Raw genomic sequence first — 23,699 nt, forward strand, 5'->3', positions numbered from 1 at the left:
TGGCAGAACTGAAAAAATTAACATTCCAGTTCTCTAACTTAACTATATTGAATTAGAGACTCTAGAGAACTCTTCTTGTTGTGTCACTGAGTTCCCAATTACAGAAGTACACCCTACTCCATCTGTAGACTGGCTTAATGTTTATTACAAGTGACTTGTGAAGCACAATCATCAGACCTGGATTTTAAAGTATATCACCTGCTGCTAGGTTCAACTTCTCATTTCCCCTAGCACTTGACTAAACTTGTTAAGAACCTTAACAAATGGAAAGTGGCAAAACATCTTTGTGAAGGCATATATATTGTTTCCACACCGTATGTCACTAGACTTGTACAGAACAAATTAAAATTGATGCTAGAAAGCCAAGGAATGTACATTAAGATACAAAATATTAAATGCTCCACTGTGGCTGTGTGAGTTAGATTAGGAGCAACCTCCGAGCAGGGATTGGCTGGCTGGCCAGGAGAAGAGGGCAATGCTTTCTTGTTTAGGGGAGCAGGGGAGAGGTAAGACTGCTGAAAGAGCAGTCAGAGTGGTGGTGGATGACACCACCTAGGAATGAAGAGTTTTAAAAACAAAAGGTCAGTGGGGGCCTGGCCACTCCCTCATTCACTGGAACCAGGCTAGGCAGCAGACTCCGGTGCTTGACCACGTATAGTCAAACAGTGAGCAGTGATAGTGGGGGAAACCCCTTCCCCATTTCAGGACATAAAAACAGGCAGCAATTGCACATGGTGGCAGGGCGGGAGTGGGGCCTGGGTTCCCTACTCCATAGAACCCCCACATGGAAGCAGTCCGGACAATCAGCAGGGGATCGAGTGGGGGAACAACACCTTCCCAGGTTGCTGGGCATGAAAGCAGACAGCGGTTTGGAACACAGCAGCTGTGGCAAAGCAGGCACTGGTTCCCTGCTCCATAGACCTCCCCATGTGCAATCAGTCCGGGCAGTGAACAGGAACAGAAAGCGGGGGGATTAGCCCCTTTATTGAGGCCATATAAGGAGGGCTGAGTTGGGACACAGTGGCAAGGGGCAGTAGAAACCTCATGTGAGGCAGCTGGGAAGGGGCAAAAAAAAAAAAAAAAAAAAAAAAAATTAGTGCTCAGTCGACTCCCACATGGAGCCAGACAGTGTCTGGTAGGGAAAGACAGGACCCCTTCCCCCCTCCAATCGCTACAGAAGGGACAAAGAGGGCACCGAAACCAACACAATTTTGCATATACCCCATGGCGGGGGGGAGGGGAGGAACATCCCACTCTCCAGGAAAGCAGTGGTTGGGATGCACTGGGAAATAGGAAGTGCATAGGGGGCTACAAGCCATTCCCTGTTTAAGTCAAGGAGGCAGAAGGGGCAAAAGCTGGTAAACAGTCTCAGCATGGCTCCAGGGAGACACAAAAAAGGGAAAGGAAGGGGTGCACAAAAGGAAAGGCTTAATTCTCCTTTTCTTCTGGCACCAGTGGAGCAGGGTAGCAATAGGAGAACAGATTCACAACGGGAGGTAGAGTTCTTTACAGGGGGTATAGGTACAGGAAGGAAAAGGAAGGTGGGAGTGGGCCCCTTCCACAGCAGTGGCAGTGTACATGAATGTTTAGAAAATCATGATGCAGTTTTCCGCTACTGTTGCCAGAACACAACAGGATGGGGGGAATTGGCATCACACCCACCCCTCGTTAGTTTCGTTACCACAGGAACCCAGAAAGCAATCAAATCACACACAGGACAGACCCAGTGCAAGCCAGGGCAGAGTCCATACAGCAAGGGCAAGTGGCTGGGGTAGTGCACCAGCGTATCAAAGTCAGCCTATCAGGTTTAGGGAAATGGGAGCACCAGGTGCAGCATTTGTTCACCCAAGTGCATTGGATTGTCACAGACAGCCTATTGGGCTCGGAGAGGTGGGGGCTCCAAGTGCAGCTCTCGCTCATCCAACTGAGCTAGCGGCGTCTGATGGGGGGCCAGTTCGCATAGAGCTGATACAATTAATCAAAATGTATTGCGTATGAGGTGGTTTCCACAGCACTACAGGCTGTACAAAGCAGAATAGGTCACGCAAATCCAGGACATCCTGCTCAGGTGATATCAGGAGCAACAGTAGATGCACCAGGCAGAGATCGTCATCCATGAACCCAGACAAATGTTGTTCACGATAGGGAGCCTTGGTGTAGCACAGTTGTCAGTGTGGTCCAGAGATCAATGGTACCACGCATGGGACACAGCTATGAGAAAAGTTTTAATGAATTCATACAATTCCAGGAGCAGGAAGGCAAGTCAGCAATGTGGCCCATTACAGAGGAACACGTGCTGCGGTACATGCTATCATCGGCAACCCGTCAACTGGAGTCCTCCACAATTTCAAACCGCCTTTCAGCCATTACATTTGTCAGTAGGCTGAATAGCTACTCAGATCCTTGTGGGGGTTTCTTAGTTCGAAGGTTTTTGGCGGGATGGTCACGTAGCAATGGACTCAGGGAAGATTCCCGTCATCCCATCAGGATTTCCACACTCAGGGACCTCCTTCGCATCCTTGGTGTCATATGTAACAGCGCACAGTGACAGCATTTTTTGAGCTAGTTCCTGGGTCCATCAGGGATTCTTCGGGAAAGGCTTTGGAATTTCATGACATCAGCTGGCACAAGCATGCAGTGATATTACACTTGCGAAGGTCAAAGACTGATCAAGTCGGCCGGGATGCATTCATTACCCTATGGGAGGGTGGCGAGCCTGAGGTCTGCCCCGTTCGGGCGCCGAGGGCCTACATAGCAATACGGTGGAAGGGAGATGGCCCCCTTTTTGTACACGGAAACGGGAGTCCCCTCATAGCATATCAATTGATTACCATGTTGAGATGGGGGGCTAATGACATTGGGGCTGCCAGCCCATGAATTTGGTTCCCACTCATTCAGAAAAGGGGTGGCTGCAACAGCAGTGCAAATAGGTATGGAAGCACAAGCTATTCAGGCAATTGGGCGCTGGCAGTCTAATGCATACCGAATGTATGTACAACAGCAGGTGGAAAAATCAACATTAATTTGTTGGGTTCTCATTTCAGATATGGGACAGCCAGCTATGCACATGAGGGTGTGTATCTGTGGGCCCAGAATTGTGTTTTGGGGGCATAGGCACGCATCCAGGTTGCCAGAGGGCTCCTAGCTGGGATTCAGTGGCAAAGCATTACTCAGTTGGCACGCACGAAGGGGCATGTTATGGGATCAACTAATACCGCTTTGTATGCTGTGCGGGCATATAATAGTGGCCACCAGATACATTGGTGATACACCTGGGAGAAAATGATCTGGGAACACTTAAAGGGGTGGAGTTAATGCTTTGAACTAGGAGGGACCTGATGCAGATCCTGGCAATTTTTCCAGGCATTAACATTGTCTGGTCGGATATGCTTCAGTGCAGGATCTGGGGGGAGCCATGACCCCCCGCCAGGGTGGACAAAACCAGAAAGTATGTAAACAGGGAAGTAGCCAAATTCCCAGGGGGTGGGGGGACAACAGTAATTTCCTATCCTGGCATATTCTATGGGGCCTCAGAGTTATTTTGGGAGAATGGGATGCATCTGTCAGACTCAGGTGCTGCCATATTTTTGGCTGATACAAAAGAGGGCACTGAGAGATGTCTGGGAACCTGGCTGGGTGTGGGGAGGAGGCAGCCAAGCTAATGGCTGGCGCCTCCTTGTGGCGGATGTTCAGTGCAGGTACTCCATAAATTAAGGCACAAAAGAATAAAAAATGGCTTGGAAAAGGAATTAAGGAGAGGTGCTTGGTATTGAGCAAGCTGGGGGCAGTTGGGGACTCCTATGATTGGTACAGCAGGGAGCCAGCCCCTTCCCCCATCATTATAGCCCACCTTAACCCAGTGATGAGCTGCCAAAATCTTAACCGGTTCCCTATAAAAAGTTCTAATTTAATGGATGTGCCAAGAGGTGGAGAGGGCGGGGGTACTGTGGCAGGGAAGAGATTGCATAGAGGCAAAAGGGGCTCATTGAAGGTGGTACAGTGGCAGGAAGGGAGTGGCACAAGGGAGAAGTGGGCAGGAAGGGGCTGTTGCAAGGGGCTGGCAGGCTGGAGGGTGTATGTGCCCGGGGTTGTTGCAGGGGGGTGAAAGTGGCAGGGAGGGGTTTCCACAAGAGAGGCGTGGGCAGGAGGTCCCGAGGTTGATGCAAGGGTGAAAGTGACTGTGGCTGGGTGGAGAGGGGGGTTTGCCGGCGGGGGGTGGGGGTTGCCCAGAGGCAAAAGTGGCAGGACAGGGTGGGTTGTTGGGGTAGGGTGCACAGGGGAGAAGGTAGCTGGTCGGTGGGTGTCGGAACTGGCTGGGGGAGCGGTGCCCAGTGTATGCTCCCACATACAGCATTCCTCAGGCCAGGGACTGGACCTGCCCACCCCCCCCGGCGCTCCCTGGCTACGTACCTTGCAGGTGCAGTAGACACCCAGCTTCTCTGCCCAAAGAGCAGAGCGCAGCTGCGCCTTCTTCCCTGCGCCGCAGGCCGAGCTGAGCTCTCCGCCACCCCCGGAGCTCTCAGCAATGGCGCAGGCAGCCAGCGCCCCGGGGAGCTCGGCTCGGCCTGCGGTGTGGGGAAGAAGCTGAAGCTGCTAGTGCTAGACCATCCCCTTCCCCACTCCGCTCCCGGCTGCTCCCCTTGGGGAGGGACTGGCCACGCCGCGGGTGACCCTCTGGAGCCAGGGAGCAGCGGCAGCCTTGTGCTCCACTGTTTAAAAAAAATGTGGGGGGGCATCGCTTTTTGGCACCCCCAACCACTTGGCGCCCTAGGTGACCGCCTAGACTGCCTAGTGATTGCACCGACCCTGCCCGACAGACCCCCCCGAACTCCCACGTCTACCCAACCGCCCCATTCCCCATCCCCTGACCGCCCCCTCAGAACCTCCGCCCGCTCCAACCGCTCCCTGCCCCTTATCCAACCCCTCCTCCCAGCCCCGCCCGGCTCCCTTACCATGCTGCTCAGGGCAGCGTGCATGGATGCTGCACGGCCCACTGGAGCTCGCAGCCCCACCCCACTCAAAGCGGCAGGAGCTGCAGAGCTGCCCAGGAGCGGTCCAGAGCGCTGGCACTGGCGGCGCGGCACGCTGAGGCTCTGCGAGAGGCGGGGGAGGGGCTCAGAGAGCCGTAACAATTTTTAACAACGGGTTCTAACACTTATTCAAAATGTAACAACCGGTTTGCGTGAACCGGTGCGAACTGGTCCCAGCTGGTCACTGCCTTAACCCCTCTAACAAAGAGGGGTAGTCGGTAAGGTCCCTGGATGGGGGGGAGGGGAGCTGATGGAAGCCTCCCGCCCCCCAGAATTGGCTGGAATTGGTAAGGTCCCAGCAAGAGAATTGCTGGAGGGACCTGGATGAAAAGGGGGGAAGCTGGTGGAAGCCCCCCCCCCCAAAAAAAATTGGCTGTAATTGGAGGGTACCGGCAGTGGATCTGCTGAAGGGACATAAATTTTGCACGTGCACTACACATTTTATCTACCGGTTTAGTCCCAGACATCTATCTAATAATAAAGTTGTGGCCTGATTAAACCCATATCTAATGTCTCCTGTCATTCTTTCAGCGTAGCCAGACAATCACCGCCTTGCACTTTAAGCAGGGAGCGGTCTTTGCAGGCATTATTCCTCTGCACATGTAAAGTAGGTTTAACAAGCCAGGGGAGCATACCCAGGAAATGCAATTATGTCTCTTCTAGAGGCACATCTACATTCTACATCTTTGCAGCTCTGGATCTGTGTAGAGGAAAGAAACTGTTTCTACATTCCTACTAGACTATGGAGCCTGGAGTACTGCAGTCAGCATTGGCATGACTGCTTCTCAAACCTTCCTGCTAGCAGCCAAATTATGGGTGCCTGCTGTGTGGATGTACTGTGGGGGGATGGGGATTCTTATGCTTTTCTCACCCCTAGAGGCTCTGATTCAGCAAAGCACTTAAGCATGTGCTTAAATCCATCCATAGTCAGCAAAGCACTTGAGCACATGCTTAAAGTTTAGGCACATTCCATTGATTAGTTGATTAAGTATGTGCTTAAATGCTTTACTATACAGGGATAGCAGAGGCTTCAATGCTTTGATGAATTGGGACTGGTACATATCTATTCATGACAGCAATTACTGAGCACTAAGCAAGTAAATAATGAATTCAAAAGAATATAAATAGCAAATTTTGATTAGATCTCTGCAGTAATAGTGCATTTTTCCAGTTCCTTTAAAATATTGAACACAGTAGAAACTATCATCTGAATTACCAGCTTCCAACAGGGCTAGTGAACAACAGAATTCATACACCCATATTGGGTAGGTAAAAACTGAACTGTCAAGGTTTCAGAATATTCAGGAATGTCTGATCCAATATCGTTGGCCATTCTCTCAATATAAGAAAAGGCTTAAAAAGAAAATAATTGAATCCCAGCAAAAAGGCACTTGGAGAGGATTTAACAGGATCATACAAAATCTTAAACAGAACTGATAATCTCAACTAATTTCAGTCCAACACAGATGACAAGGTAAATGAGCATGAATTAAAATTACAGATCAACACATTCACAACAGATGTCAGGAACCAATTTCCCCCCCCCCCCCCACAAAGTCAGGAATTTGCAGAACAGCCCAAAGTCATGCAAGACATTTAAAATACAATTAAATACGATCATGAGAGGGATTAAATACTGAAGAGCGTGTCTAGATTTTTCATGAACCTGATGACCTCTTTTTCCAAATATTTCTGATCATGTTACAATCTCCTTTGTCAATGTTGTTGATTGATTGCTTGAGCTACAGTTTATTTCTTCTCCCCCACTGAAAGCATATTTGTGTCTTTTTATTACTATTTCTACGAAGTGGGGCCTGCCCCTTGATGTTAGTTGACTGCATCGTGACTAGTAAGTTAAACGAACTATAAAAGTAATCAAATTTCATGCTTCAGGTGCATGGTACCAGGAAAAAAACTGCACAATTGTCTAGGACTAACAATTTCGAAGGTGGTTATTATCTAAAGTCAGACACCATTACCCCGATCCATAAAGGTATTTAGGCTCCTAACTTCCATGAACTTCAAAGGAAGTTGAAGCCTATATACCTTTGATATGGGCCTATAGGTCAAAATTTAAAAGATACTTTGGTCCCTGAAGATGCAGATAGGCACCCAGTGGGTTTTTGAAAAGTACCTACATGCTTAAGTCCCATTGTACAGGACTGGAAGCAACATATCCACAACCTGTTTCATTTTCATGGTCATTTCTGATAAATCTCTCCTCTTTCTGGGGCTTTCCTAGCTGTTTTGCTGATGCTCTCACTACACTTAGCCAGGAATTTTGGAATCTATCTTACATGATCCCCAAATCCTACCACCTGCTTCCCCACAGGTTGTCAATCATACTCTCATTGACTGTTCCATACTTCAGAGGCTTTTAATTTTTAATTTATTTATTTAAAGGCTAGGTGATGTTTCGTTTACAGGGGTAGATCAATGTTCTACATGTCAAAAGTAGTTTCACCCTCAAAACTGTTACAAATGCAAATTTGTGTCAACTATTATTGCGTAAGCTTGTATATCAGAGGGCAAACTCAGATGAAGAATCATATAATTGTGAACTAGCAACCTTAGCCTTTCATGATGTGAAGTAGTATTACTAGGCCACGAGCAGCTAGACTCTTCTGATTCCTTTCAGATCTTTGGAGATTGCAGATCCAGAGCTCAGAGGTGTGACATCAAACAACATCCTTACTAATTCTTTTAACGTATGTGGAAACTATTTCAACAAATCTGTGTTGTGCAGTAGTTATGTAGCAACACAAGAGTGTTTCAAGGTTTAATTAGCTAATGTGTGACAAATGCTTTTAGGATATAAAGCACTTTTTAAATCTTAAAACATTTTTGTAACTATGTGTAGAAAGTAACTAATTCATACTTCTCAACCTCCCTCAGAATCTTAATAAAATTAAAATCTTGAAACAGCTCACGTTCCCACAGCAATGCATAAGAAATGTTTGATTTCTGGTTCTGAGAAAGCAAAATGCACTCCGTTTTTCTTGTGATCAGAAAAATCTTGAGCCTCACAGCTAGACAGGGAGAGATAAGAACTATGCTAATTGAAGTGCCTCCTTGAGTGGCAGTTTTAAAATCAAACATTTTTTTTAAACCAATAAATGTAACGGTGACAGAAGCCATATTTTTGCATTATACCACTGTTTTCTTCAATAAAATGCACATTTCAACTCCTTCGGAGTATTCTACCATTGCTGCCAACCAGAGTCATTAGCCAATCTAAATCCATCAGCCAAACCATATTACTGGATACTGAATAGAAATTATTTTACATAGAAATTGAGCATTTCTCACCACTTCATTATTCTCCCTCCCCCACTCTTTTAAGGAGGAGAGGATGATTGAATAATCTGGGTTTGTCGGGGTTGGCGAGACACTAGAAACTGTAAGAAGTAACACTATAAAGAACCCTTGTGAAACTTTATTTGAACCGCTCATTGGACAAGGGAAGGAGATGTGGGATCCAATCTATCATTCAAAATGACTCATTATCTCTAGCAAAGAGACCAACATTTAAAAGAGGCACAACACATTTTTGCCCAACTATTTTACTGTTATTGTATCTGCCTTTTGGCAATAAAAATAAACCTAGGGTGACCCTAAAAATGATAAAGATTTGTGAAAATAAGTTACAAATTTGTTCCTTTTGTGCTAAAAATTCTTCTTTGATTTTAAAACAAGCCCAAGTTGTGTCTAATGGTACAGCTGTGTGTTTTTTCAGTCAAGGTTATAAAATAACTATACACTACAACTGTACTTTTACATCAATGTCCACTCTGCTGATGCATTGTCATGTGAGGAACCCACACAGCTGGATATGTTACTAGTAATTGGTCAGGGACAGATCCTGAACATGGCTCTGGTCATGCACACCTCTGCATCCAGGCAGATCCATTCACAGGGTCTAGCCCCATATGTTTTATGCTAGAGTATCACTGTACAGGAAAACTCTTTATTCTATTTGATCTACTACATCTTCTCTACTATACCCCAATCACAGTCATTTCAGTAAAACATAGAAATGGAGTCATATGAATAAGTTAGATGCCACTATCTTATAAATGTGTGAGGAAGGAGGGAGAAAGAAAAATAAAAGGAGAGGAAGAGAGAGAAAGAGAAAGAATCATCTAAAGTAATGACTTTTCTAACCATTTTCAACAATAATGAGTGAGTAGCAAGTCTACCAGCTGGGTCTATTACAGTATTTCACTGGTACTTTGCTGACTCACAATGTGAATCTATGTAAACAACAGATTTTTCTTCTCCCATGGGATATCATATATTATTCTAGGCACTTAATTAGTACAGATATGGCCGCTATGAAACACCCTGTGGTAGACACGTACGGTGTAAGAATGTATTATCACAACACTATCATATTTTCTTCCCTCTTTTCTCCCTTTCCCCACATTTATTCATTCATGAGACTGTACATTATTTTGCTGTAGTTCAGCAACCAGCAAAGCACAGGCTGCCAAAATTCTGGCAGCGGAGATGTAACCTGACTGTAAGAAGATATGGACAAATAAATGTTGGGGAGGGCAGGGAAAAAGAAGAAAAAGAAGGAAAGCATATGATAACATTAGTGTAGTATGGTATGGTGCAAGAACCTGCCCATTGCTGTACTAAATAAGCACTTAGAGTAAAATGACTGAACCCTAGTGAAAACATAAAATTGACAGAGACTTGCTCTATAGGTCAACAAGTGTAAACTGTTGGATTTATCATTACACTATGGATGACACTTTATTGATAACCAACAAACATCCACTGGAAAATCCAATTGATCATTTTTTCTGAAGTTTTCTGGATTAAATATATTCTGAAAGGCAAATGTATGTTTCTTTGCATATTTGCTACAACACTCCATTTAGGACTTCAGTTAATACAATGATTCCAAATGACTATATTAAATATCACGTTTCTTCCCCAAATCTCTCTCTCACACACAATAAAAGTAGACTACAGGCTTAAAGAGCGGTTGATCCTGCAGATTATTAAATGCTCTGCCCCAATCCGAATTCTTAAATGCTTTGCTGAACCAGGAACAGTGTGCTGAAACACTGCAGATCAAACCCACAGAGAGAATCATGTGTTTCCCACCTGTTACACTTGTGGGAACTGAAGCCCTAAAAGTTATCATAAACTCTGATATTTCTTCACGTTTCACTATCTGCTTCAAGATGTAACCCAACAGAAGATGTGTTCTGTTTAAAGAAAAACCCCAGTGTAATATATTAGATATTTTGTTCAGTATATCCCGTTATAATGAAGACAAAATGAATAAAAAAAGAACAAAAAATAAACAAAATCAGAGAGGAAGCTATCATCTTCACATTCTGATAATACAGAATAGGACTGAACGTCAACCTCACCATTTGATAGCACTAGAAATCAGAGTTCATAGAAGTGGCAGGGACTTTTCCATCTTTTATGTCTGAAAACCACCTGTAGGTGTGCACATTCATGGCATTGTATAATATAATTAAAAAAAACATACCTAGGGTGACTACCTAAAAAAAGTATCCACAATATTATAGAACCTACCTCTATAGTTACAGATCTTATCTTTCTTCTTTGAAGTTTGCAGATTTCCAATGCTTTTAAGTAACGAAGCTGAACTAGAACAAACTGGGCCTGCTACAAAGTGTCATTAAGACAGCGACCCCTCAGAGATAGGCAGCAGAAACATTTACTGCTTACTTCAACAGCTACAGGTGTTTCTAAAAACTCCTTAAAAATTGATGATGTCTATATGGTTAGAAATCAATCCTGTAAGCTATTTCAAATGTGCAGGCTCCTGCTGCCACATGGAGTTGCTTGCAAGATCAGGGCCTTCGTCAGTAAATATTTAATTACACACATACACTAATTAAATATTTATCGACTAAGGCCCTGATCTTGCAAGCTAGATAGAGATAGATAGATCCAGAGTTTTCCCTTAATGCGTAATATGGAAGCTTCCCTTAAGAAAGTAATATGACAAAACAAAACCCCAGATCCAAGCAACTTCAAAGTTAGGATCTGGACTGAGATCTGAACTTCACACTAGCTCTTAGCTCTATTAATAGGCCAACCGAAAATACCATATCCAAACATCTTGGAACTCCAGACATTCAGATCTGAACTTAGCATCTCAGAACATACCGATTTTAAACATAACTAATCCTTAACTGAGTCATGTAGGCAACAGGAGACATTGTGTCCATTGTCCTCTTTCTCCTTAGCCCAGAAAAGTTACTGCCTTGTCCCTGTAAATTGATCCTCCTAAAGGAACAGCACAGGATGGTTTATAGGGAACATTGTTTACAAATACAGGTTTAAGTAAGTAACCAGTGTTTCATCAATTAAAGAGGAGTGGTTCATTACAACACATCCCAAAAACCACCCAATGACTACATTCCATCCAAGCATGTACTGCTTACCTCTGCAAACGCTGCAGCACTGGTTCTCTGGAAGAATGTGATCTTTTTCTGAGCAGTTCAATGGAGGACAGGTCTCGGTTACTTTTACTAAAACTCCATTCTGGAAATAAATAAATGTTTTTAAAAAAATGACACTGATGAAAATGTATCTGACGGCAAGGGTCACACTGTTTTCTATCCACAGCTCTAGCAATCTTTAGTAACAACAGTAGTAAAGTGACAGGCAGCAAGCTAAATTCATTTATTACACTATAAACTCAAATCTAAAATTAATCTACTTGGACATTTCTATTCCCACAGTTTAAGGAAAAGACACTACATTTAAACTCAAACTTGTACAGATGCTTTTTCCTTTCTTAACCTGCATAAGCACGTGCAAGAATTAAAACATTTTATTTCACTCCAGATTTTTATTTAAGAATTTTTTTGGCTTTTTTTTCAGACTTATTATATTTTAGGTATTTTAAATTCTGTATACTGTGGTGATAGGTGAATTAACAATGAGACAAAGCACAGAGATTAGATGGCCAAGATTTTCAAATGAGATCAGTGATTTAAGTGCCTCAGTTTTGGGCACCTTAAAGGGCCTGATTTTCAGCAGTGGAGCTTGGGTGGCACTACTGCTGCCTCATTCCTCTCTGCTGCTCCTGGCAGGCCAGGAACCGGCAAAGTAGGAAGTCAGAGAAGCCACTTGGCTGCCTGCTCAGCAGGCAGCCAGAGCAGCCCTGGTGACCCAGCTGCAGCTCAAGTCATCCAGCTTCCCAACACCTTGCTGCATGTTTGACATACAGCCTTGGCTGTTGGACCTCATTGAGGGAGCAGGTTTGCCAGCACCATTGCAAGTCTCACCATATTCGGTGTTCTTCTTAATGCTTCAGATACTGAAATCAAGAGATTACATGAGGAACTCAGTTTTCATTTAAAAAAAAAAAGTGTTTCTAGACCTCATGGTTGCAGACAAAAGCTTGAAAAGATGACCTCAGTTCACCCTAAAAGCTCAGAAACCAGAAGGCAAATTACAAGATCACCAAAAATTACTTTTAATAAATCTTATGATTTTTAGGGCCTGACTCATTATTTTTTAAGGCATCCTGCAGGAGGATACAGCACATGTTATGCGGGTGCCCACATGAAAAGAGTGGAATTAACAGACATTAGGAATGATTCTCATCCCACTTTCACTGCAGGAGTCTCACACAGAAGTCAATGGAGTTACACCAGCATAGGTGAGTAGAGAACCAGCAAACTGAGTAATCACTGTCAATCATTTTATCCAACTATCCAGCTGGAAAGGTATTGGCTATAACTCACCACCTATTCAAGGTCGGACAAAACAATTACAGTAGAAAAGGTACAGTATACCACTGTACGAACAGGAAGGGCTGATAAGTCAGGTCAAACACACGTAGAGCGACCAGACAGAAAACGTGAAAAATGGGACAGGGGTGGAGGGTAATAGGATGCTAAATAAGAAAAAGACCCAAAAAATCAGGGCTGTCCCTATAAAAATCGGGACATCTGGTCATCCTAAACACACGGCAAGAAAACAAGAGAGACTATGACAATCAAATCATTCAGAAAAAGCTCAAAACCAATTTAACCCAAACTCATGTCTTCATTAGAGAACCACAGAAAAGAGATGAAGTTAAGTCTGACCATAGTTGCTTTGTGTCAACAACAATTTCGTTTCCTAAAATTTCCCCATTTCTGTGACTGGTGACCTTGCACCCTAGAGAGAAGAAACTGGCATATTCAGGAGTTCATTTGGCCTTATTTTTATAGTAAGAAAATGTTGAAACAAGCACTTTGGGATTAAAATCTGTTGATGTAAAGTGGTGTAGCTCCATTGATATAAATTGACATTAAATTTCAGATTTAATCCACTGAGATAAACAGGGCCATTAACTTTTCAGAGAACAAACATAGGCTTCGTTCACATGAAGAAGCTGTGGATCACTAGAGTAAGGCCCCAACCCACCAAAGCATTTAAGCGCCCTCTTAACTTTCAGCATGTGAGTAGTCAGGGCTTAAATAAAGGCCAGAAACTTTTAGTTAGACTTGTTCAAATCCAGAGTAACTTCAGGGACTTATGCCAGCGTGGCTGAGATCAGAACTTGCCCTAAAATGACACCTCAACCCAGGTAAGGAGCAAAGAGAAAGGAGAATACTCTCCTAAGACACTTCATTATCCTAAATAGGCCATGTTCCAGCTTTGTCTGTGTATGTCTGGTTTCCACTGAAGTTATGGTCAGCTTTAGAAAAGAATGAACACCACATATGCATGAAGGAAGCCTAAAGTAATATACCAGGTTATCATTGTAATTTATGGGCACTGCATATTTATTAAACAATAGCAGAAGTTAATCAAATTAAAACTTACTCGGCATTCCCTGCAGTTCTTGGTTAAAATCCTCTGACCTTCTGCTAACACTCTGCCTCCAAAGATACACGTAGCTATAATTTTAAAAAAAAGCCCCCAAATTAATATTTTGGTAGAAAATGACTGAAAAATAGAAGTAAAAACAATACATATATACATAGGCAAATACAGGCCTACTGTGGTAAATATGATGTAGTCCCTTTGCCTTCACTTGAAGTAAGTATTAATTGCTTTCATTTATTTTGAGAGCAATAGTACATTCATTAAAAAAAACCTATTATCGTGAAACATTATACCCCTCATACTGACAAACTAGCCTATTAATGACCTGAAGTGATAACAAGAATAAAGCATTATTCAGTAGATACTGAACTCAATTCATTAACAGAATCACTCACAGCATAGACATCCCATAGATTAGATAGAGTGCATTTGTATTACTATATGTCTGCATCAGGTTATTCGAAGCACTTCAGAAATCAGACAGACAGACATTGGTGCATTGTATATCAAGAGAATGGCAGGTGCATGGGTTTCAGTTAAGCCTCCAGATTGTACCTGGGGACAAATAAGGATAGAATCCTTAACACAGCTTTATCCCTGTGGAACTGCAGAAATAGTTCAGAGCCAGACAAAGCCTGAAACTCACTGACTCTACAAACTGAAAAAATCACTGTCAGAAAAAGTCTTAATAGACACATGGAACAAGGGGGCTCATGCCAAGGCTCAAAGAAGGGACAACTACAGCCTTCAACACTAAATTTTGTTTCCAAAGGAGTACAATGGATCTAATTATTGGTTTGACTAGCTGAACTAACTTTTTGGAATGGAGTGCATTACGATGTGACCCTAAAAAAATCTCTCTACTGTTCCCTCAGCCCCCAGATTCCTAATTGCAGATATTTGCACCTTCCTTCTTCTCCACCTACAGCTGTCAGTCTAAATAGCCTCTTAAAAGCTCTCATATTCTATACCAAGGACATAGATTGCTTTCTAGACTGAAATAGAGGGGTACTGGAGAATCCCCTATCAGAAATAGCTAGATACAGAGTCGTAGGAAGAATATTCTAGTGAACAAAGCATTCAACTGGGTCTCAAAAGACCTGGGTTCAATTCACAGCTACAGACTTCCAGTGTGATCTTGGGAAAGTCACTTAATCTACCCTGTGCCTTCATTTCCCACCTGTAAAATGAGGATACTACTTCTTACTTTACAATGGGTTTCAGAGTAGCAGCCGTATTTGTCTGTATTCGCAAAAAGAAAAGGAGTACTTGTGGCACCTTGGAGACTAACAAATTTATTAGAGCATAAGCTTTCGTTGAGCTACAGCGATGAAGTGAGCTGTAGCTCACGAAAGCTTATGCTCTAATAAATTTGTTAGTCTCTAAGGTGCCACAAGTACTCCTTTTCTTTTTACTTTACAATGAAGTTGTGATGATAAAATCCATGCACAATTGTGAGATTTTCCTATACTGTTATGATGGGGATCAAATAAGTACCTTAGAATTGAGAGACTGGTATGACGGATTAGGAGAAACTTTGAGATCCTAGTATGAAAGACAAATTATCGTCATCCATGCTGAGCAACATCATGTGTTCTTCCACTCCAAGTTGCAGGAATTCAATGAACCAGTTCATCCTAGCCACAAATATCATCTTGGCTCATCACTGTCACTCGAGTACTAAAGACTCATAGATAAACTAGCTCCCAATCCCACATCATGAAAAGGCCCCATTGCCCAGGCCTATGTTTCCCTGTATCTGCTGAAGAGAATTTCTTTCCTATTCACCTGAGTAGCTAACAATCTGTGGCACACTCATGGCAGCAGAGAGCCTGGAATTCCATGTACTTTTAATTTCCTCTCTCACAGGTACAACCTATACCACCTAAGCCAGTTGGCCTGCTTATGCAACCAACTGATAAGTGCACCACTGTTAACTCCAAGAGATGCCTCTCTGTCTATGCCAGATGTTTTTCCACTGCTGTGAAGCGACATGTTTCTTTTATCATCCTCTTGCTCTGTGTGCCAGCCTTATTCTTTAAGTACACAACTGGGGCCAGCCTGCAGGATACATGCTCAGTTCCTTCTTAAATCTTCCAATCATTTTATGGAAAACTGTTCCACAGATATATGCACAACCTGTGAGGCTGCCATCCGTGCAAGTGTCTATATATTTGACGGTCCAAATTTCCTTTGTCTGAACATTCCGAGAGGAGACTCACCAAATTAGAGGTGACTTTACAATCTGAGGAATACACAGGAATGTCCCAAAGTCCTGTACACCTTCCAATGGGATAACATTGGTACCCGAAGTAAACCTGCGCAATTTGACCAACAATTCTAGGTCCACACACAATGTTAAGAGGCCCACTGTTCTCACACTACTCTCTATATCACTGGTGAAGCCCAGTATTCTTGTCTTATATTGATATCATTGTCTTCTGTGTATTGGACAGTGCTCCAAAGTCCCATCATCAACTCTCTTGAAGAATGACTAGCGAAGTATGGCCTGCATTTACTCTATTGCACTGGATGGGGACCTAGAGTCCTATGCTATAAGTCAATAAGACTTGACATTTGTCAGTAGAACTGAGAGATTTCAGTGTGTTGCTTCTCAATGAAGCCAATTACGGCACATCCAGTAATGGTCCTTCCTCACCTGCCTTCTTCAATACTGCGATGGCAATTGTATATATATCCTTCGCTTCTGACAAAGAGGAATTACATAATAAATTTCTTTTGATTTTTGTTGCACTTTCCATCCAAATATCTCTAAATGTTAGAATAATCCATAAAGTCTTTCAGACACTATCCTACCTCCCAGAGTTCTCTCTCTGTGTTCATATTGCTGGAAATGGGAGAATCTAAAGAATTCTCACCATGTACAAAGCAGACAGATTTTCTCAAGAGCTCAGCTTCCACTGTGAGAAGCTGGGTGCTGAGCACTTTCAAAATCCATCTCATTTATATCTCCAAAGAGGACGCAGATGTTCTTTTGAAAATTTGGCCCTTGCTTTATATTGCTCAGTATGAGCTCAACTGTGATCTCACTTAAGAAAAACGTGTTAGATTGCATCAAGATGACTGTTTTGGGAAAGATGAACTTCAGTGATATATTTTTACTCTTTCTCTATTGTCTCACCTGACTGCCTGTAGCTCAGGGTGGGACTTACACTGGACAGAAAAGAAAGTGAGGAATTTTACAACAGAGAAGAAACACAGGGCTTCAAATAAAGTTTTAGTCTTCTTGCCAAAGGCTGGTTTGGAGGGGTTAACACAAGATGGCAGAGAAGAAAGCAGAAACACCAATTTTAAAATCCCTAAACATATGTCAGAACTGCTTGGTACTTCGATACAAAAAAAGAACCATCAAGCTGTTCAATAACTCCTAGAGACAGAAAATTACAACTGATGATTCTATCCAGGACTAAATGGGGAAACTGCAGAGAAATCAACACCCACAGTGTAATAATGTGGATAGCCTCAGTGGCTGCCACTACAAACCCAAAAATGACTAACTGTGGCCCTAGCATATCATTCTGTCAAGGAGCTGGCACTTACAATCAATTTCAATCAACTTTCATACATCATTTTCCAATGACTGACATGCTGAGTCCTTGGCAGAATAACAAGCTGAGTTTGGTGCCAATCACTGACTAAGAGTGAGTTTGTTCATCATTCCGTTAAAGAATCAGAAACACAGTCTACACTTTGGGACTTGCATTCAATCTACAGTTTAGTCCTTCAGAATTCCTCTGAGCCAAATTCTGGCTGGCATTTGTTGCCAAGTGCACACCAGAAAAGGCAGAGCAAGAGAGAGATGCTCAAGCTCTCAGATTCATGAAAAGAACTCTCCATAAACTCTCAGCAGGTGAATCACAAGTTCTTGTGCTCTGGAGGGTGCAGGGGCAGGGTGAAAGTTAGGAGTCGTGGCCTGATCCATAAGTTTTACAACATAAATTATTTGTCCTTTTGTGCACAGATTACTCATGGGCCAGTGTATAATGGAGGAAAAGGTGGGAGCTGTGCACATGTTCATGACTAAGCTGAATAGGTGCACCCTTTTTTTGACAGAATTCATGGATGTCCATTTGGAGTTAAAGGGGGGAATCAAAGACTGGCAATCTGATTTTTTTCTGGGATTTTTTGTTGTTGTTGTTTCTAATTAATCCTAAATCAGTCAACATTTACATCATTGACTAGTCTGAATGGAGAATAGCTGTGCCCAGAACCTGTAGGTGGGCGAGATAAGGGGAAAAAAGGTTTCACTTTTTCTTCATACATGAGAGCAGGAAGAAATTTAGTCCTGTGTACTTGAGCACACATATGCTCAATTGACTTTGTCCCCTCAGCTCCATTTAAGTCCTGAGTGTTAAACACTTTTTTTTTTCCACATAGGCCTTCCATTTGTAGATGAGATAAGAGAATTTCATCAATTGGGCCAACTACAGAATTTACTGGTGGTCTTCTTTTCCACGTTCATTTGGTCTGCAATAAATTACATAAACCATTACTGCACACAACGCAGATGATTATAGGCTAGATAAAACCATGAATTTTCCTTATTCTGCTGATATCATTTTACTAAAAAAAAAAAATCCACAATATACAAAGAACCACCTTCAGTTCAGAAAGGATGACAAATAGCCAAACTTAAAGTTATTACCTCGTACTTATGATAAGTACAAACCAACTGCTTCACACTAATTAACATCAATTGGGTTTAACAGCTACTAGTAGAAGCCAGAGATTTTTCCTTCGGAGAGGTACACACAAGAGCATGGCCTTTTTAATGCCAATAGAATGTAGCAATATAGTCTTAGAAACATGCAGTACTGCATTGTATCTCCTAGGTGATTCTTTTATTTTTCAGCCAATAGTTATTTATTCATTTTTTAACCAAAGCTGCCACTGTGACTCATGTTCCCTGCATTAATTTATCGGGACCTGTGAAAAATCAAGGGGGGAGGGGGAAATCAACTGCTCCTAGTTTCAAGACAAGTGTGATTCCAGTTAAAATGAAAGGTGGGAGGAAAATATCAATTGTAATGTACTTACACTTGCATACTTTGCAGCACTGGCCTTCCATATGCACTGGGAGGGTGTCAGGAGAACAGTTCAGAGGGGGACAGGACATCCTTCGGCACTCCACTACTCCACTCTAAGCAAAGGTTAGAAAGATGAAGTTCAGATGTGTGTATGTTAGTTTATATTTTATATAAAGCACAATTATATAAAGTACCAGAAAACGAAAGTAGCGCTAAGGATTTCAGATCCTTCCTACAGCAACAAGTCTTATCTGACTGCTACCCATATGAACTAAGCCACCCCCATTACCATTTTGATATACATCTTTGTCTTATCCCACTTGCCCATGCTATTTACGTGGATTAGACAAAAAATAATACCATCTTTACAAGAACATAACCACCACCTTTTGCAGGCTCTGTCAATCATCTTCAAAATTTTAACAATCAGTTTTCTATTTTCTTGGGCAAACAAAGGTACTCTTCAGATATCTATCAAATAATTTCAACCAGACAAGATTTACATACTAATTCTCTTCTGTTCCACAGGTTTTCAAAATGATAAACACCCAAAACAGGATCTGCATGTTGTTACCATACAGGATGCAATTGAGCACCTATGAATAAAATTAAGATAATTCTCTCTCTCTCTCTCTGTCTCACACACAGAGAAACTATTCTGAACCAAACACAGACAACAGTATGATTTCTCACCCTCCACCCCTGCAAAATGGTGAGCTTCTTACAGATACAATTAGAACGAATGAGAGAGTTGTCAAGGGAAAGCAGATTTTATTTACTAAGTATTCATTTAAGAAATGGCAATTCTTTGCCACTTCCTCTCAATTGTTCACATTGTCACTGGGTGCAAACTAAAAAAGTAATAAATCTCAGAGTTGGCATTATGTATTCAAGGACCATTCACACTATAATTAGGCATCCTACCGCTTACACCCATTAGAAGATTCTTACTTTGCATGTGCAATTCCTGCAGTGATCATCTTCTACCCATGAGTCTTTGTCTCGATAGATCACTCCATTTACTTGACAAGTCTTCTCACAATGACAGTTTTCCAATTGACTAAGCCTCGTTTCTGCATAATTTAGCTAGAAGTGAAAGGTACTTTATGTAATTTCTGTAATTCATACACATGGTTTTAACAAAGCAAAGAACAAAAGCAGCAGCAGCTTACTGACTTTAGGCTGAATCAAATTTTATTATGCCAGTTGAAAAACAAATTAAACAGAAGACCCACTGAGCCAGAACCAAATCAACCTGTGTCCATTTACTTCAACGGAGATAAACTAATGTATGCCAGTTGATGATCTGTATGATTGGCTCTTCTAATCTAATGAACCCCAGCAAGATATTAAAAATGTACCTCTTGGGGATCTCAGATTATTAATTAATTGGGTACTTTCAGTTCAAACTTCAAAAAAGGAAATCTTTGTAATATTCTGAATTATTCATTTACCGGCATATACGTAACTTAAGAGCAAGAATGCTGTCAGGCTCGGATTCCTTCTGTTCAACCCATCTCTACACTGTTTAACATTAACAGGTTGCAGAAAGACCTTTACATTATATAAAGCTACTATGATTTACAAGGAAAAGACGACATTTCAATGTATTGTATAACAGATTTTCCCGAACTATGGATCATGGACCACTGGTGGCCCACAGAGCACTTGCTGGTAGACAGCAGAGAGTGGGCTGGTCACATGATACCATCAGCATCTCCTCATTGCCAGCTGCTAAAATGAATTAACAGATGCTAAAAGTAATCTTTTCCTAGTAGTACTTTTCCAGGCAAGAAACTGCCATATATGCCCGAAGAATGCTATATAATAGTGAATGGGAGGGGAGACTGTCCATGTAACAGCAAACAGGAGGGAGGGGGTCCATGTGATGGCAAAGATGAGGGAAGATGATCTCTCCAAGTTGTTGTCCATACTAAGAGTAATTTATACTTTTCTTCTGCGCACATGCTCCTTCCCATCCTCCCCAACACACCCACACAGATTATTGTCACCATGTTCACATAGGTCATCCCAGGCTTCCCCCAAACAAAGAATACTCCATGCAAATGAAGATTCCGGAGTGATCTGTAATATCGTGGCCAATCGCCCTCTGCCACTATCTTCCTCAATCTACCCTTGCATTGAAGTGCCCACATTCTCTATCCTAGGTGACAGAGCAGGGATTCTCCCTATCTTCACATACACTTGCTGCCATGCCCAGTCTTCTTTAAATAGGTTTATTTGTCCAAACATAAGCACATAACAGATTAAAATAAACAGTTCCTCACCTCACCCTTTGCCCTAGGATTTCACAACCTCCCTTCCCAGGGTCTCTTGCAGCTTCCCAGTGCCAGCCAGCTCCCTTCTTGCAGCCAGTTCTCATTCAGCCAGTTCTTTTCCTTTTCTGGAACACAACCCCAGGACCACCTCCCTGAGCACCTGGCCCTTTGTTCCAGGGACCCACCACAGGAACTGGCTGCACTCTTCTGTGGTTTCTCTCCCCAGGAAGAGCCTGCCCCAATCACGTCTCCTCTTCTTGCCCTCTGACTGACCCTTGTAGTTCCACATGTAGCCCTGACCTCTTTAACTGGTCTACGCACAGGGACCAGCTACCCTGTGATGAGGTCCAACACAGAGAATAAATATCCCCCAATACATATCTACCACATATAAGATCCTCTGCTATGCAGAATAAGAACCAAATTACTCAGTCCCATTTACTAATTCTTCAAACTTCCTGGCAGGACTCAACTTCCACATCCTTCAAACGTAAAAACAGCCATCTCTCCCAGAAATCCACAAATCCCAGAGCAGGTGAGAACTTCTCAAAGGGCCAAATTCTGATGCTTTTGCTCACATTAAGCACCACATTACTGCATGAGTAGTCCCACTGTAGTGAATGTATCAGAATCTGGCCCAAAGTGAGATGAATACTAGCCCTGATCACTCTTATAAATGGCATACTACAGTATTTTACAGGATTGTTCAAAACATTACAGCTTACAAAAGCATTTTTGCACTGTTTAGAGAGACCACTGTACAATACTGTAGTATTTTTATATTGGTATCTACCTGCATTTTATATATTTGCAAAAAGCCTCTCAAGACTTCCACCATTATCCATTTTAATGGGAATATTCCACCCTGCCCATCAATCTCTAACACCAGCAGATTCAGGAACAAAGATGAGCAGAAGATACTAGGGAAATGTCTTTATTTCCCACTCTTCAATCCTCCAGAGTAAAGGGCCTTGAGTAAAAGCTTTTGATTTCCTTAAATTAGGATTCTGGGATATTACTGGAATGGACACTCAGCCCTCCCAAAGCCAGCATGATCTTGTGACTTAAAAAATGCTTTCATACTTTAAAGGCAAAAATCATCCTATTACTGAACTGCTAATCCTGCCAGTTTTCAGCAGTGACCTGAAAAGGGTTTCTATATTTATAATGTATAAAGTAGAATACATTTCACTGCATTAAAATTGTGTTTAATCTATATATTTTGTTACAGTTTATTTAACCTGTACCTTTTCTTTAGTCTTTATTTTTAAACACAAAAAAGTAAAATTCATCATTTTTATTTCTTATAATGATTCTGTATAAACTGAACACAAAAAGAGAAATGATGTTTTACAAAAGCGAGGTTTGAAAAAGGCATTTAATTCTTGATTTTTTTTGGTGTTGATTCCTGTAACAGCAATAAAGGAGAGAAGCAAATGCTAATACTAATCAACTAAAAGTTGCATATTTTGTGACTTTCACTGTTGCACTGAATTTATATAAATTCATTAATAAAACACAACATCTACTTCTTACTCTGAAGAACGACTCTGGATGTAAAATTAGTCTATTAGTAAATCAGAGATGTGTATGGTCAGTATTACCTTTGGCATGTATTTATCTTTGCAACTATACATAAAATGTCAGTGTTATCTTTATAGATATGAAGACATGCAACGATGAACTTTCTGATACTAATAGGTCAACGGTTGTATCTCAGCACACAAGGTTTATCTTTTCTGAATTATTATTTAGCTGGCATTTGCTATATGGAATCGAATAGAAATGTTCCATTTGTATTTAAACTCTCAAACATAATTGAAAAATCACCATTAAGCACAACAAAACAATGATATCCTCAAAATTAAATGAGTTACAAACTGAAATGCCATTCCAAATGCTGCCAATTTTGCATTAATAGATTTGTCAAAGATTTGAAAAATCAGTGGAAATTCTCAGGCCCTGAAGTCTTAGATGGATTAGGAATAGGAATGAACCAATGGGGTGTGGAATGTCACTCCACTACTGAGCCACCCATTTCTAGTCTGAACCTAATTTCCAAGTTATTTGAAAATTCAGAAAACTATTCAGAACTATTTCTCCTATCATTTTTTTCATTTTTCCAAACCAGAAGCTGAAGAAAAAGACTGTTCTTATGATATATTACTTGTGGGCCATCCAGATGCAGGAACTACCAGAAATCTTACAAAGAAAACTCCATTCTCATGAGAGCTTCAGAAAACTTTGAGTCAAAATGTTCGTGTATTTCAAATAAATGTTTGTGACCAAATAAATCGAAGGTGTAACCAAGCTAATAGGGTTATGTTAACGTAAATTCTGCCCTTAAACATTTCAGCATTTATGCCAACCAAACCAAGCACTGAACCTTTTGACTGTTACCCTGTTAAGATTTGGCAAGCAGTAAAGTTAATTAGAAGTTTTGGGCTGGAAATCTCCAGTAACTAAAAGAAACATCTGATTACAATAAAAAAGACACTTCCTAGTGTGACCCCCTAGTT

At 41.8% G+C, this 23,699-nt stretch overlaps 1 protein-coding gene across 11 annotated transcripts in view; it reads right to left on the reverse strand.

The window, feature by feature from the left end:
• The window catches only part of NELL1 (neural EGFL like 1), a 411,949-nt gene that overhangs the window by 288,130 nt on the left and 100,120 nt on the right, over positions 1-23,699 (reverse strand). For all 11 annotated transcript variants that reach the window (XM_038406763.2, XM_038406768.2, XM_038406766.2 and 8 more), the window contains 4 exons: positions 19,853-19,987; positions 18,912-19,014; positions 13,851-13,924; positions 11,471-11,570 (listed from right to left, as the gene is read on the reverse strand). In XM_038406763.2, coding sequence (XP_038262691.1) covers positions 11,471-11,570; positions 13,851-13,924; positions 18,912-19,014; positions 19,853-19,987 — 412 coding nt within the window. The remainder of the gene's footprint in view (positions 1-11,470; positions 11,571-13,850; positions 13,925-18,911; positions 19,015-19,852; positions 19,988-23,699) is intronic.

Source organism: Dermochelys coriacea, chromosome 6, assembly GCF_009764565.3.
Source record: "Dermochelys coriacea isolate rDerCor1 chromosome 6, rDerCor1.pri.v4, whole genome shotgun sequence".
Classification (NCBI taxonomy): Eukaryota; Metazoa; Chordata; order Testudines; family Dermochelyidae; genus Dermochelys; species Dermochelys coriacea.